Source organism: Elgaria multicarinata, chromosome 1 (genome assembly GCF_023053635.1).
Source record: "Elgaria multicarinata webbii isolate HBS135686 ecotype San Diego chromosome 1, rElgMul1.1.pri, whole genome shotgun sequence".
Classification (NCBI taxonomy): domain Eukaryota; kingdom Metazoa; phylum Chordata; class Lepidosauria; order Squamata; family Anguidae; genus Elgaria; species Elgaria multicarinata.
In genome coordinates this window covers 149,529,682-149,547,061 of record NC_086171.1, presented here as the reverse complement: position 1 = coordinate 149,547,061, position 17,380 = coordinate 149,529,682, and the positions used below count along the sequence as shown (strand labels likewise).

The 17,380-nt window shown below is 40.5% G+C and overlaps 1 protein-coding gene across 1 annotated transcript in view; it reads right to left on the bottom strand.

Moving 5' to 3' along the window:
• The window catches only part of AGBL4 (AGBL carboxypeptidase 4), a 957,560-nt gene that overhangs the window by 493,436 nt on the left and 446,744 nt on the right, over nt 1-17,380 (bottom strand). Inside the window, exon 6 of the mRNA XM_063136171.1 lies at nt 6,759-6,798. Coding sequence (XP_062992241.1) covers nt 6,759-6,798 — 40 coding nt within the window. The remainder of the gene's footprint in view (nt 1-6,758; nt 6,799-17,380) is intronic.

Sequence of the window (17,380 nt, the reverse complement as noted above, 5' to 3'; positions counted from 1 at the left end):
ACCTTTCAACAGCCTGTTGTGACCAATTTGCCCAGCACTTTGTAGACAAAATCGCTCGGATCCGCTCTGACTTGGATGCTATTGTTGATGCAGGTCCAGTGGATGTAACTTTGGCACCTCCTTGTCCAGTATTATTGGATACCTTTCAATTTGCACAGTCCGATGATGTGGACAGGGTCCTTGGATTGGTGAGAGCCACCACGTGTATACTAGATCCTTGCCCTTCCTGGCTTATAAAAGCTGCCAGAGGGGGACTGGCTGAGTGGGTAAGCGGAGTGGTCAATGCCTCCCTTCGCCAAGGAAGGGTCCCAGCCTGTTTGAAGGAGGCAGTGGTAAGACCCACACTGAAAAAGCCCTCCTTGGCCCCCACTGTATTGGATAACTACCGGCCAGTCTCCAACATCCCATTTTTGGGCAAGGTATTGGAGCGTGTGGTGGCCTCCCAACTCCAGGGATTCCTGGATGAGACGGATTATCTAGATCCATTTCAATCTGGCTTCAGGCCTGGTTATGGGACAGAAACAGCTTTGGTCGCCTTGGTGGATGATCTTCGCCGGGAACTGGACAGGGGGAGTGTGTCCCTGCTGGTTCTGCTGGACCTCTCAGCGGCGTTCGATACCATCGACCATGGTATCCTTCTGGGCCACCTTGCTGGGATGGGTCTTGGAGGCACTGTTTTACAGAGAGCTTCGGCTACTGGGCGGTATAAAAATGTAATAAATAAAATAAATAAATAAATAAATAAATAAGGTGGTACTGGGGGACTCCTGTTCAACTCCTTGGCCATTGGCCTGTGGAGTCCCTCAGGGCTCTGTTTTGTCTCCCATGCTGTTTAACATATACATGAAACCGTTGGGAGAGGTTATCCGGAGTTGTGGGGTGCGGTGCCACCAGTACGCTGATGACACCCAACTCTACTACTCCTTTCCACCCAATTCCAAGGAAGCAGTTTCTGTGCTAAACCGCTGTTTGTTGGCAGTAATGGATTGGATGAGGGCGAACAAATTGAAGCTTAATCCAGATAAGACAGAGGTGCTCCTGGTCAGTCGAAAGGCAGATCAGGGAATAGGGATTCAGCTTGTGTTGGATGGGGTTACACTCCCCCTGAAGATGCAGGTCCACAGCTTGGGTGTACTTCTGGATTCAGCCCTGAGCCTGGATTCCCAGGTTTCGGTGGTGGCCAGGAGTTCATTTGCACAGTTAAAGCTAGTGCGCCAGCTGCGCCCATTCCTAGAGATGTTGGACCTGGCCACGGTGACACATGCCTTAGTTACATCCTGATTGGATTACTGTAACATGCTCTACGTGGGGCTGCCTTTGAAGAGTGTTCGGAAACTCCAGCTGGTTCAAAGAGCTGCAGCCAGATTGTTGACCGGGGCTAGTTACAGGGAGCACACAACTCCCCTGTTAAAACAGCTCCACTGGCTTCCAGTCTGTTTCCGGGCACAATTCAAAGTGCTGGTTATGACCTATAAAGCTCTATATGGTTCGGGTCCAGGGTATTTGAAAGAACGTATTCTCCCATATGAGCCTGCCCGTGCTTTGAGATCTTCTGGAGAAGCCCTTCTTTCAGTCCCACCTTCTTCACAGGCACGCTTGGTGGGAACATGGGAGAAGGCCTTCTCGGTGGTTGCTCCGGTGCTCTGGAACTCTCTTCCTGGGGAAGCTAGGCTGGCTCCCTCCTTGATGGGCTTTCCGAAGCAGGCTAAAACTTTTTTGTTCCAACAGGCCTTTGGAGAATAATCCAGCCCTCCATCTATGTTAATGTCTTATAATTTTGTTGTGTATTTTTTAATTGTTTATGGTTTTGTTTCCCTCCCCCCCCCATGTATATTTTAAACTTTGTAAGGCCGCCTTGAGGCCCAGCATTGGGCAAAAGGCGGGATACAAATAAATATAATAATAATAATAATAATAATAATAATAATAATAATAATAATAAAACATCTTTCAGAAGCCAGGATATCTGGAGTGGAGGGGGGGGGGTCTGGCTCAGGCTGCAAGTACAATACCATGTTGGGGGCAGGCGGAAATGAGGCTAAATAAAATGTAGATAATGTCTGAGGCTATTTATGAAAACATGCCCCTGACTTTATGAACCTGTTGTACAGATCTTGTGAGATTAGTGAAACCAAACGGAAGCCATGTGAGAGCAGAACAAACAACATTCTGATTTGTGAGCTGCTGGCTCTGGCTGTTCTCTAGAACAGAGAGCATGTGCGTGTGCACTGAAACTAGGAATTGTAGTTTGAGGTATAGGCAGATTTGTCCTTTCCTATCTGAAATACTTTCTCAAGAACTACTAGACCCAGAATTCTTTGTACCTAGGCGAGACCGACAGACAGACAGACAGAGAGCGAGCACTGGTCCCAGGGACAGTGGAAGCCAGGCCATGCTGCTGGTAGGAATTACAGACCCAAAATATATGTAAGTAAAATGTCTATAGAAATAGAAGATTTCAGGATAGAAATTGTATCAACAGCAATTGCTGATAAATATATACTGCCAGCTGCACCATACAACTCCAGCCAAATGCTTTCAAAAATTAATCAGGTAATGTTACAGATAATTCATAAGTATGCAATGAAAAAGGCCAGAAAAATAAAGCATTAACGTGACTTTTTTCTATTTATAAAATGTTTACAGCTGCATTGGTCCATTAGAACAACTCAAAACATTAGAACAAATCAAAACATTTATAGGATAATATCTTTATTAGAACTTTTAAAGGTTACAAAATAGTAAGCAAGCTTTGTAGGACTTCCCTTCAAACAAAAATAGTAAAAAGAGTTGAGGCACAGAAGAAAAGCCCTGGTGTAGGCCAGGATATAATTTTAGAAACAAAGAATGAAATCTCAGAATCAAAATTGAAACTTTTCTTTCACGTCTCATGAGATTCCATGCTACAATTTTGCTGTCCCTTCCCCCTGAATTACGCTTGGGTTCTGTCCCAGTGTTTGACTATAGCTTGCATTCAAGAATTCTCAATAGCAAAATACTGCACTATGCTATTCTATTACTAACACGGAAAACAATGACATATCTACTGATTTGTTGTGGATTCCATGTGACTTGGCCATATTAATAATTGCTGCTGAAATCATTTTACCTAGTTAAAAATTGTGTTCACCTATTCCTTTAAGTGGCAAGTAAATCTCCTGCGATATTGAGTATGGTAATTTCAGCTATATAAGTGGACATAAAGTGCTGACTTAGATTCTCAGTAGTTATCATGGTATGTGGGAAAGGTTAATGTTTTGTCACATTTTCATTACTACAGGCTTTTCTAAAGTTCTGTTTATAAAGAAAGAGAGAAAAACCAGCAAGCACTTGCCTTAAAATGTTGTGAATGCCTGGTATATCAAAGCTTACTGTGTAACATACTGTATTCAGTAATAACTGTTTCTGGCCTAAGGTGGCCATGTGTGTCCCACTTCACAGAAGACAGCACTTTATTTGAAGTGCGTCTAGACCAACTCTAGTTTAGGGAGAGCAGGGAGCTTGAAGCTGCTTAATCAACAGTTAGCACTTGGACAACTTGACTGAGGGTTGTAATCCCATGGAGTCATTCCATTAGCACAAAGCCTCTACAATTTGTGGAAATCCCATTTTCATCCTTGCACAAATGTCAAATCCTATACCTTGATTCTGCTTCTACAAGCCGTTCTATCAGCTGTTTCACAAGCTGATACAGAATCCAGTCTAATGACTGTTGTGTGGTAAAATGAGGGTGTGGTAAGGAGAGCCATGTACTGCCATGAAAATGCAGATTAATACTATAGTGAACTCTCCTACATGGATGAGGTTTCCCTTGAAAACTCCTGCGATCTTTCCACATGCCATGAACGGTAAAAATGTCAGAATCAATATGTCAGAGGAGGTTTAAGTATTTTACTGAACTAAGTTACTGAGATGCTTTTTAGTAGCCTGTTGGGTTTTCTTAGGAACAATCCTATGGGATCTGCCCAAACCCAGAGGCGTATGAGTATCCAGTGCAGAGCTAGAGGCACAGCGGAAATGATCAGTGTTGTAAAACATATCTGGTGGGCATTAGGTTGGAGAAGGCTGATCTAGCCTGATGAAGAATCCTGGAGAACCGAAAGCTTGCACACTATTTTGTGACATTTTGATTGACCTAATAAATCAATCTATTGCCTTAATATGGATTTTGGATTTTTTCTTATGGCCAACATGGCTACCTTTGCTCTTTGTATAAGTTAGAAAGGTATCACAAAATCGGGAAATACATGATGAATAAAATGCAATGCTTACTCAGTCAGTAATGACCTATGATTGCAATCTTACACACACTTACTTGAGAGTAAGTCCCCTTGAACTTTGTGGGGATTACTTCTGAGTAAATATACATAAGACATGGATGTTAACTATCTACTCATCTTGATAAATAATCCCCACTCCCAGCTGCCAATGAATTGTGTAAACAGCATTATCTCAAGACTTACTCTTTTAAATTTTGCAAACAAATTAACATACTTTCCCATCCACTAATTTATCTGCCCTCTTGTTCAAATTTTTTCCCCCTCACTTCCCCCCCTCAATAGAGACAATCATTAGGAAGAAGATGCACAGGAATTCATTTTTAAATACAACAGCCTATGAAGCTTTCACCAACAAACATGAAGAGTAATTATGTGAGGTTGTTTGAAAACTCAGCCAGGATCCCTTGACGTGTACTTTGATCAGAATCAATGTTGTATTAATTAGCATGGATTATCAAGAATAGTTGGAGCATGAGTTTCAGTGGAGAACAACTTTCTGTCACATTTTATTACCCTGTATCATTTTTACTAATAGGTGTATTATAGCTTCCATGACTTTGAGTTCATATTATTTTCATGCTTCAATTAGTAAGAAGCAGCCAGAATGTTCAAGACAGTAATGGGAATGGCTTTTAGTGGAATTTGTTCTTAAGTAAATTCTTCCAAATCACATCTTGAAGCTTTTCTTGTCATCTAATTTTACATGGCCCTTTCCTAAGCAGTGGTATGTAGCAAAGGAACCCTCAATCAAGGGAGAAGTATAGTAAATCCCACATATCCTCCCATCTATCTCTAGGTGGATTAACATATTTTCTAACCAGTTAAAAATTAACTGAGCAATACAGCACTATATCTAAAATTTTACATAATAAAACAGTTCTAGCGGAATCAAAAGCCACCTGAAAATTATTCATTTGTGAATCACAAATTAATGAAACGGAGATAATCTTACATTTTCATGTTTAAATGGTTTTTTGAAAGAGAAAGAGAGAGAACATAGGTCATTGAAGATACTGAGGCTCTTTTATATGTTAGGATTTTGGAGTGAAACAGGCACACCCTTTCAGAGGCTTGCATGAGACCCAAGTGTGAAGTTTCATCTTGCTCTTCTCCTGAAATACAAGGGGAATTCCTTCCTGGCTACTCTATCAACATTTTAAATGTTCTTAGAAACTTAAACAAGATTCTGCTCCCCTGTCTTAAGATAATAAAACTGACAATGGGATATGAACTACAGGAGTTGTTCAGCTACAGGGAAAGGAGGGATATACTCCCACGTTCTCAAACATGTCCACTTCTCAAATAGTCCCTATTCTGTCAAGTACTTTATATTATGGTTCATCTATGCAAACCTAGTTAAATGCTCCCACACTCCTATGTCGCTACTTTCTTTAAGTCTCTGCACTGCACATTAAGGAAATGGGTACTATTTGGAACAACCACTTAGGTACTGAAGCTAACAATAGAAATATTAAATTAAAAACAACAATACTGTAGGCTGGATCTCAATATCCACAGAACACCCCCAAATTTGTTTTGGGCTTGTTTCAGCAGCCCCGTATGCCACATGGCTAACTGCTTTTGAAACTTTCAAAAATAGTTTGTGATATGGAATACCCAAGCCTTCAAAAATAGTTTGTGATATGGAATACCCAGGGCTCACCTAAAACAGCTCTTTTGACCCCTGGCCATTGTATCCAGTTAATGTTACATCATATAATTTTGAGTTTATTACATTTATCACCTACATCTCCTTTGCTTAGCCATAACCACACAGAACAGCTTTGGCAGTTGCAGCTACTACAAAAAGCCGGGTCTATAGAGTGGGACAGGATCATCCAGCCTTGACCCCACAAGGATAATTCTTTTCCTTTGAGCACTTGCCAGAAATCTAAGAAATAACTATAAGACATTGATTGTTGACATGATTAAATTTCACCATTCTAAGTAAGCAGCATTTAACAAGAGCCATATTAGGATATTCTTCAGAAAAAACAGTTTCAGAAGCATTTTATTTTAACATAGGTTTTTTTTTAACGTAGAATATCTTCCAAGTTGACCACCACATTGTCTCTCCAACAGCACACAAAGATAATACAAGATCCTTCTGTTCTTTAGTAAATATTTAAGTTTATCACTGCAGAGAGTTAAACGGAATGTTTCTGTGATACTTGAACATACATTGTGAATTATAGTTTATCTACCCTGCAGACATACAACTAAGAGTAACCCCAAGAGGCTTAAAGAAATATCAGCACTCAAATTCAAGGAGTAAAGGTCTGAAGAGGCGTCTCTGTGAAAGGATAACTGCCCGGGGCTTTACCAAGCACAATATAGCTGTCAGTTGTTATTATGTTAAAGATTTTCTGGGGAACAGCATTTTTCATTTTGCATGTCAGGGAGGGGAGAAAAAGACACATTCAGACAACCATCTCTTCAAGAAAACATAAAATGAGCCGAGCCTTGTGGCTTACTCACCAGGGTTGGTTATAGTCAAGAGGTCAAGTTGCCGCTGTTGCTGAAAAACAAATGATAAAAGGAGTTGTTGAAAGATAACTAATTTTAATAGGTCAGCTTAGACATGCAAAGCAAGCGTTCTGACATTTGCAATAGCATTAATTACAAGTTACATGGATCAATGTTATTTCTTTGGATGGGAGCCATAGGTACCTGGCATAGTCCTTTGAATGCTTGTGTTCTTAGACTGTAAGTAATTAATTTGGTGGTGAACGGGCACATATGCATGTCTGTTTAGATATGTTAACTACCTGCTTCAAACCAAGGAAGCATTTAACACATCAGCAAAGGGCATTACATGATTTAGAGAGTGGGCTTGACATGTAGGATTCCATGGCACTATTCACCTATCCCAAATTAACGAACCTTTTTAAAACTCCCTTCAACCTTAGATATGTTTTCACTGTGAACAAGTAAATGAGATTGAAGTGTGTTAAAAGTAAGGAAAAGAGTCCCTGGATAATGAAGTGCCTTGTTGTTACTCTAGATAACACGTCCTACGAATGGCATCAGATAGGTGGCAAGGAGCACACATTATTTCTGTACTTGTAGGAATACAATGCAGGAAACATGGATGTATGACTATAAACACTGAAGGCCAATACCAGCATTGGTTCATAGCTTAAAGTTGTTTATAGTTCTTTTTAGAAGTATGTTTTTGTGTATGTTGGATGTTTTTGTGGATTTAAATTTTGTATATTGTTTTTAATTGTTTTAATCTTATGTAAACTACCCAGAGAGCTTCAGTTATGGAGCGGTATAGAAATGTTAATAATAATAACAATAATAATAATTACTAGATCAGCATGGGAGCTATTTCTGCATGGCTGAAGCCTACATCATTTTGACAACATCTATAAAATAGGAGTGGTGCTAGTGTGGGGAGAAACCTGTTGAAAAACTACTTCACATTCCTGGGTCACATGATACTTCCCTATCTTCATCACTGGAGAGGTGTGGAATCCAGCCACATGAAGCAGTTTTCATGTAGAGGACTCAGCCCTAAGATGCAATGAAAATATGCACAAACTCTCACTGTGTAACTAGTAAAAGGGGGTCTACTAAGGAAAAGTCAAAGGAAAAGTCAGGAGAATCAAATTTCTCCGAAATACCTGGTGGTTATTCAGAGCCTCTTTAATAAACACTCAGCAAGAATGTATACCACAGATTAGGTCCGGGCCCGATTCAAAGTGCTGGTATTAACATTTAAAGCCCTAAACGGCTTGGGGCCAGGTTATCTGAAGGAACTCCTCCCATATGTACCTGCCCGGACCCTAAGGTCATCTTCAGGGGTCCTTCTCCGTGAGCCCCTGCCAAAGGAAGGGAGGCAGGTGGCTACCAGGAGGAGGGCCTTCTCTGCTGTGGCACCCCGGCTGTGGAATGAGCTCCCTAAGGAGGTTCGCTAGGCACCTACATTATATGCTTTTAGACGCCAGGTGAAGACCTTTTTATTCTCCCAACATTTTAACAATCTATAAATTTTAAATAACATGGTTTTAAATTTGTAATTTTGCATTGCTGCTGTTTTTATCTGGTTGAGCTTTTATATTGTATTTTATATTATGGTTTTATACTGTTGTTTTATACTTTGAATGGTTTTAATTTTTGTGAACCGCCCAGAGAGCTCCGGCTATTGGGCGGTATAGAAATGTAATAAATAAATAAATAAATAAATAAATAAATAAAATAAATTAGGAAAGGTAGTATAAAGTCCAAGAAATTGCCAATAGGTGAACAACGTCAAGGAAGCCACCAGAGAAAAGAAAAGAAGGCTGCATTCAGAAAGTTAGAAGACTTCCCCAAACAGAGAACAAAAACAAATACAAGCTTGCACAAAAGAAATGCAAGCAAACAATAAGGGTTGCCAAATTTTATTATTAATATGGGTTGAGTACCATATCACTAATAATATTAAGACCAACAATAAAAAATTAAATATATCAGGTGCAAGAAACCAGCCAGGGAGGTGGTTGGACCACTGGATGACAATGAAGTTAAAGGAGGATAAGGATAATGCAGAGAAGCTGAATTAATTATTTGTGTCTGTCTGCACTGCAGAAGAAGCAGAGCAGATACCATTGCTCAAGTTCACATTTTCAGGAATGGAGTCTGAGGAGCTGACTCAAAATAGGGGTGACAATAAATGAAGTTCTAGATCTTATTTTCAAATTGAAAAACAAAACAAAAACAAATTAACAAATGTATATAGTATCCAACTGAGAGTTCTTAAAGGACTCAAATGTGAAATGTATTTATCACATTTGTATGCTGCCCAATAGCTGATGCTCTCTGGGTGGTTCACAATTATTAAAAGTATAAAATACGAGATGATAAAATATCATATAAAAGTGTAAAAGTTTAAATTGCAGTATCAAAATAAAAATAATAACCAAATAGAAACCAGCAACAGTGAAAAGATTTAAAATACAATACCAGTTATAAAATAAAAACAGAAAAACTAACATATCTGGGAAAGTAAAACATCTTCACCTGGTGCTAGAAATAACACAATGTATGCACCAGGAGATCCTCTCCAGGAAACTCATTTCACAACTGGGGTGCCACAACAGGAAAGGCCCTCTTCTAAGTAGCCGCCCACCTCACTTCATTTAGCAGGGGCTCCCAGAGAAAGACCGCTGAAGCTGATCTTAGGGTCCAGGCCAGGTGTATATTTGCTGATCTTCTAACAAAAATATGTAATGTATCTTTAAGATCAGATGGCTGCCAACTTGGATGGCTTTAAAAAGGATTTAGATAAATTAGGGTGACCGTATTTGGGAAACCAAAAAAGAGGACACCTAGTGTGTGTGTGGGGAAGCAGCTTTCTGAGTCCTGCAGAAAGTACGTTATTCCCCTGCCACCTTAAAGAACCCGATTGGAGTGGAGGAGGGGAAAGGATTTCATTCTGCACCACCACCATCCACTTCAATTGGGGCTTTTTCTATAATGTCCAGGAATGACCCACTTTCCCCTTTAAGACCTCAATTGGAGCTCGGGGTGGGGGAATGATGTGCCTCAAGAAAGCATGTCATTCCCTCCTGCCATGCTAATGGCAGCCTTAAAAAGGAAGGTGTGTCATTCCAGGACATTATTGAAAATTATAGAAAATCCCCCCTGACACCATGGAAAGAACAAAAACCAGGACAAATCCGGGGAAATCCTGACAGTTGGTCACCCTAGATAAATTCATGGAGGATATGGCTATTAATAGCTAGTGGTTATGACAGCTATATATTACATCCAGTATCAGAGGGAGTATACCTCCGAATATCAGCTGCTAGGGAACGTAAGCAGGAGAGTGCTATTGCTCTCATGTCCTGGCTTGTGGACTTCCCATAGGCATTTGGTTTCCCATAGGCATCTGGTGAAGAGAATGCTGGACTAGATTGTAAGCCTATGCGGCAGGGTCTTGCTATTTACTGTTTTACTCTGTACAGCACCATGTACATTGATGGTGCTATATAAATAAATAATAATAATAATAATAATAATAATAATAATAATAATAATAATAATAATAACTAGATAGGCTTTTGATCTGATCCAGCATGGCTCTTATATTCTTAACTGAATTCTAAGGAAATGCTGGTATAATTCACGCTAACAATTCATATATTTTGTGCAGTCAACACCTCCTTGCATTCATCACCACAAGTGAGATTTCTCTTCCCTTATTATCATACCAAAGTTTTACTGCCATTTACTTCTTTTCCTTGTACACTTCCTAATAGTTGTTATCCTTCTAAACTCTCTTGGTTCAACATTTATTTAGCACTAGCATTGCAGAATATACTGTCCACTTTAATTTATCTCTCCTAATCTGCTCAATAATGTCTGTGTTGCTTTCATTTATTGTCCGGCCTATTGATCCACTTCTAATCTAATTCTCATCATTATGCTGTCTCTATTCTTTTGGTGACACTTGGAAGTCCTTGAGGATGGAAGCATGCCTTCCAGAACGCTAAAGAGTTATCCTTTCCCCCAAATGTCTGCTCATTCATGGTCTCATCCAAATAGGCCTACACTTGCAGTATCTGTGCAATCAAAACACTGCTGAAGTTCGCAAACACAATGCTTAGATGGTATATGAACTCCACTGACAGAGAGCATTCAGTTTGGATGTCCAACAAAAAAGTAAGGTATAATGAATGGCCATACCATTCTGGTGGTGCAACGGGCGTCATCCCCTTGTATCTATGGGAATGTCCATGTACAGGAAGAGGGAAGCTATCCCTGGGCACTATTTTAATTATATTACACCTTTTCTCTTCCATCCAACAGATCTCCCCCTCTTACTACAGGGAGTTCAGAGTAGATTCACACAACAATATATATTTTAAACACCAATTTCCTTTTTAAAGTCAGATTCATAAGACACTGAAACATTTTTGGAATCACTGGCTGGACTTCTGAAAGGTACGTTCCTAAACTGAAGTGCACAAAATAGAAATGCACTGGTTTTAAGACATGAGGAATTACACTGAGTTACCATGGAACCCACAAACACTATCAGGAGGGGCTTACTATAGCAGGAGAAACGGCAAACCAATTCCCAATAGATTGTATAATAAATTTGAATGATGTAGCACTCAGTGTGATAACCATGTTACTTATAGGAAGTTGTCCCTCCAGGTACCCTTTTGGCTTCTTCTCCCTATCACATACCTTCACCCCATCTGAATGTATATTTGGGACAAAAACTAAACTAAATCATTGTCTTCTCCTTCCCACTTGGCTTTATCTTTCTACCAAGGGAGCCATCTTTCTCCAATTAAGCCTGTCAGGGCGATGCACTATTACAACACTGCTCTCTTTCATCTCAGTGCATTTTGTGTGGTAGCAATACTCATCAGATGAAGCCCAAAGATTAAATTTATTGGCTTTGTCCCTCAATGTAGCTCTAAATTTCAATTCTAAGCTGACCTTAAAAATACTTCATTGCTGAACTTCTTCACTAAGTTTTCCTGACTTAAGACTTTAAACTTTTAGCATTCTCTTAACCTTTTCTCCTGATAATATATTCCTTCTCTTTCTCTGTCTCAGCACTTACTTCTCTTCCATGGTATTGATGCCCTTGGAGATATTTGCTGACTTTTTCTATTTAATTCTAACCTTAATTAACTCAGGGTGAGTTGGAAAAGTGCAAAGAAGGAATCATTTTTGTGCAAATTAACTAATTCATTTAAGGTTAGATTATCTGCAAGATGTTCTTCGGCACTACTCTTCTGTTCCTTGGCACATTATCCAACACGTGAAAATGCACCATACACAGTTCAATTCCTTTCTAACAAATTTTGTAAAAAGAAGCTACCTACAATGAAGTCCAAAGAAACTGCCACTTACAATTGTTTGCTGAACAACTAGAATTATCAATTTACTATTTTTATTATTTATTTATTTATTTATTTTTAAATACATCTAACTATGAGCTTGATCTAGAACTGAGTATAACATGTTTCCATTCAGTATAGTTGTACAATCCTTGCATGCCACAAAGACCTTGCAATAGACTTTTAAAATATATACTTTCGGAATTTTTCATCTATCTAGAATATTGACAGAACTCTGTGTAGACTGATGCTGATTCACTTGTATTTTGTGCAGAAGCAGATTTATTAGGGTCTTTCTAACAACATATATGCGATTGTTATATATAATTCTAATTCTGATTAAATTCAAAAGCAAAGATATGGTGATATATATATTTGCCCCCACCACTTTTGTCTTCATCCCCGCCCGATGTGACCCCAAATAGTTTCTCTGAAATGGAATTTGGCTCTCAGGTTGAAAGACATTCAACACTTCTGGTTTAGAGAGTGACAGAGAGTAATAAGTCTGTTATGAAAATAAGAGTCATTTGCATACTAATACATCAGTCTTAATAGTGTTTTCTTTTGCCCCTTATTTGTTGATTACCCCTTATACCAGAATGAGCTTCCATGCCTTGCCATGTCCAACACTGAGCCTGTCAGGCATGCCATAGTGTTCAACTCAGTGTTGCCTTCAAATTGCCATCTTGGAGAATTAAATTGCATACATTTTTGTGCAAGGGACTGATATGTACATGGTTCTTTTTTTGGACTAATAGTCTTTTGATAACTGCCAACTCTGTGGGCTAGTTCAAATGTTAGTTAAAATTTCTCCTTGCAGAACATCCCAAGAGCCTTTTGAGGTGCAGCCATGTGGTAGAAGTAAAATCTGATGGCACAAATCCAGAGATTTGGGGCCTTGCTAGACCCAGCCAGATAAGCTGGCAGGGAGGTGGGGTGACGGCGCGCTAACATTAGCGCGCGCCGCCCCACCTCCTAGACAGCCGATGCGCAGGGACTACGGAAGCCCTGTAGCGTCGGCCATTTTTGTTTTTATTTTAAAGGGGCCATGTGCGCCCTGAAGCCGCCGGACAAGGTAAGCACCTTAAAAAAAATTAAGCCCCCCCGCTCTCCCCGATGCCCGTGCCGCCCGTCTCCCTCTCCCCGATGTCCGTGCCGCTCGTCTCCCTCTTTTTGATGCCATCCCGGTGCCCGGCCTTCTCTCCCCCTTCCCTTCCGGGTCCGGCCTTCCCCCCCCGGGATCCCCCCCCCGGCCTGATGGGCACAGCGCTCGTATGAGCGCTGTGCCCAGTCCGTGGCTTTTCCCGGCTACTCGCGAGTAAGCGAGCATCCACAAAAAAGCTACAGACCTTGCTAGATGTTCCGCAGCCCCGGCCTCAGGCCAGGGCTTCGGAAAAGGCGCGCCATAAGCGACTTTGCTTATGGCGCATTAAGGGAGGTTTCAGTGCAGCCTGACCCCGGATTCCCCTGTGCGTCATCTGGATGCACAGCAGGGAAACCGGGCCTCACAGCGCGCTAAGGCCTCGTCTAGCAAGGCCCCTAGCCTTTGTTTTCTAAGAGTGAAATGAATGTGGTACCACTACATTCCACCTCTGGGAAACAGTGGTTATTCCTCTGGTATTTCTGAGTTGGAGGTTACTGCACCATTGTAGCTGCATCCCTGTGACTGGCCCACTTCACATGGTGAATTTCAATCTGATCCTGCCTGAAGATGTGAAGCTATCAAACTCAGAAAAATTAAGTTCAGTTGATAAGGTTGTTACTTTATTTCTCTTGTTGAATATATCTCAGAGTGCCCAATGTTTTCATTGTAAAGTACAATTTCGATTTATATTCTGACCAAAAGAGGAAGTGCTATTACAGATCCTTTTAAAGCAGATAATCTGATAATTTAAAACTTAAAATGTTATCACACTCAATGAGCAACTAATCTGCTCTTTCAATAAATACACACACACACACACACACACACACACACACACTACAACCACAGGTCTGTGTTCATGTAATACAGCAAGATCTCACACTTCCCATGACCTCTATTATCAGTTGCAAATGCATAATTGTATCCTGATAAAATGAGCCTGTCATCTTGTTGACACATGGCTAGGATCTGAGTAAAACTCACCTCCTAGCCTTCAATTGTATGGATTTTATGATTAATAATGCAAATGGATTATTAATGGATTCCAAAAAATGGTTAGGGCATGCTAGCACTCTCTGTGAGAGCTATCATGAATTTCCCAAACCATCTGATCAGTGGTTTTCCTAGTCATCCTCCATATTTTTATCATTCTGATTATGGTTGAAAAGCATAGCCCAATATGAGTAATACAAAAGAGCATAGATGGGCATTTTACAAGTATTGCTAGTGGATGGAATGGGGGAACTAAACACTAGTATCATGCATGAAAACCAGATGATTTCTTTATGCTCCTGCTATTCCCAAGAAATATTGCCAAAATCATGCGGGTTCGCACGTGCGCGCGTGCACACACACACACACACTGTATATAGAAATCAAACTCTTCCAGGGAAAGTAATGATTCCCCAAAACTCTTTTAAAATCAAACTCAAATCTATATGAATATTATCTCTTCTACTAAGATGGTACTGGTAAAATGGCATTGTTCTTCATGTTCACCCTAAGTATTGGACAAAAGTTGGGATACAAATAAATATAATAATAATAATAATCACTTTGACATAAACATGTAGCAATTTGAAATTTAATTTGCACCTATTCCAACTTCTGGCAAATTAGTTATGGCCTACCTTCCATTTTGAAGGGACAGCAAATTTAGAAAAGTCAGTTTTGTTTTGTTATATTAATCGCATTCTTCTTTATTTCATGTACTGTCCAGTATTTTCCAGATTGGATGAATCAACTGAACTTTCACATATCACAAAACTGCCCTTGTTTCTTAGGATCATTTCCACAATAAATAATATAGCAGCAAGATGAAGACTCAGTGGTCAATAGATGAATATGGAAGCTGCAAAAATCAGAGGTGAAATGAGCTCCTATTTCCCCCCATTCTTTGTTCACACTCTGCTCCTGCTTGCACTTGCTAACTTTGCACGAAACAAGATTGGTTTTGAAAGCCTTGGTGGTATATGAATGGGTCAACCTATGATTGGTTTGATGCGAATGGATAAACAGGATCTGAGTAAAGCGAGGAAGTGTGTAGTAAAATGCAAAAGATACTTAGGACATCATTCAAATATATCATTCTGACATTGGGCATAGCCATGGAGGGACTGGGATGTGAGACACACTCTGGCCTTAGCTAGACCTAAGGTTTATCCTTGGATCGTCTCAGGGTCATCCTTGTTCATGTAAATGACACACAGGGGATCCCGGGAGCAGGCAGGGACGACCCCTGGATAAACCTTAGGTCTAGCTAAGGCTTCTGTCTGTAGCCAGAAGCTCCTACTTATTCCTGGTTCACCTCCTCCAGTGTGTACAGTAGATAGAGAACTACTATTTTTAATTATTCATTCATTTATGAAAAGATGTACACATACCTAATTTCTAAAAACTGAAGAAGCCTTATGCCAGCAATTAGTTTGGACATTGACTCTTCGACTACAATAGGCCATGCTTCTCTTTGCTCTGAAGCTGTTGTTTTAGTTCTGTTGTTTGAAATCTGTTATTTTTAAATCTCTGCATTGCTGGTAGGCTTTATTCTGGTTTTTACTTTTATTTTATACTGTAGTTTTAAACTTTTAAATTTTTATAACGTATTTTAGGCTGCATTTTCTGGGTTTCATTGTCGTATGGTATAGAAATTTAATAAACAAATAAATAAATAAACCTGTTGACTGCCTTCTTTATGACCAGTTCATCAGGAAAGCTAAAAGAAAAAAATAGGAGACATGGAAAGAACCCAGTATATGAAACCCATTGCTTGGAGTAAGATTTGGGGTGGTGGACAAATTGGGAATGATCCATGGTGGGAGGTGTGAAGGACATGGGGCTTTGCTGATTTATGGGCTGCATTGGCTCTTTAAGCGTACTGGCTTTTTAATTGTATTATTCTTTCTTTTCTGTATCTGTTCTGGTATGTTAAGTGGAGGTGGGAGTGTGGAACTCTAGGCGCCAAGACTCCAAGAGACTCCAAGGTCAGATTGGGCCTCACACGTGCATGTTATCTCCATGGTTGTTAGGATAATTGGGTTTAGTGTGTGAGAGAGGGCAAAGCCCTCTCTAAGAAGGCGGGGCATTAAGAGCCAGGCTGAGTTAGGGGTTGGTTCAGCGAGGTCATGGGGCCCTATATCCAAAAGGGGATAAAAAGGGTATCCTGCTTGGGAGGGTGTCTTCTGTTTGGGTTTTGGAGGAAGAACATCAAAAGCAGCCTAGGATGGTTGCTCGGAGTGAGCTAGGGTCTTCGTTTATTTTAAAGGTCTGGTTTTCCTGAGACAAGGCTAGCCGCTTTTATGGCTAGGGGAGGGTTGTGTGTTTTCAGGTTTTAGATGGCGCTGGCTATTAGTGCCTTCTCCCTTTGTAATCATAGAATCATAGAATAGCAGAGTTGGAAGGGGCCTACAAGGCCATCGAGTCCAACCCCCTGCTCAATGCAGGAATCCACCCTAAAGCATCCCCGACAGATGCTTGTCCAGCTGCCTCTTGAAGGCCTCTAGTGTGGGAGAGCCCACAACCTCCCTAGGTAACTGATTCCATTGTCGCACTGCTCTAACAGTCAGGAAGTTTTTTCTGATGTCCAGCTGGAATCTGGCTTCCTTTAACTTGAGTCCATTACTCCATGTCCTGCACATCTTTCCTTTGACTCCTTTACCATATCCCCACCCTTTTATTCCTTCTTCTTTTCATACGTGCTGCTACCTCTGGCCAAAACCTTATCTGTTAGTTTTAGCTGATTTGTATTAAACTTGTTTTGGCCCTTACGCTGAGTGTGTGAGTGTTTTATTCCAGGCATCTCTGGCTCATCCCGGTTGGGGAAAGGGCTAGGGCGAGGGGCAGCCGGGGACAACAGGACGTTTGGTCTGGGGCCTGCCTTTCAGGGGGGGTCAGATTGACTCCGGCCTTCGTCTACAGGAGGCATGGACGTACAGAAAGCAAATTTGCTCAAGCAATAACAGTGATTCCTCACACATTGTGGAGAAGGAAGCTGGGATAATCTAGTTTAATTCAAAAGCACATCTTAAGAGAAACCTCTTCAGTTATTTTCTTAAGACCAGTCTGTGAATGGATAAAGACTTACTTGGACGTGACCCCCAAACCTGCTTTAA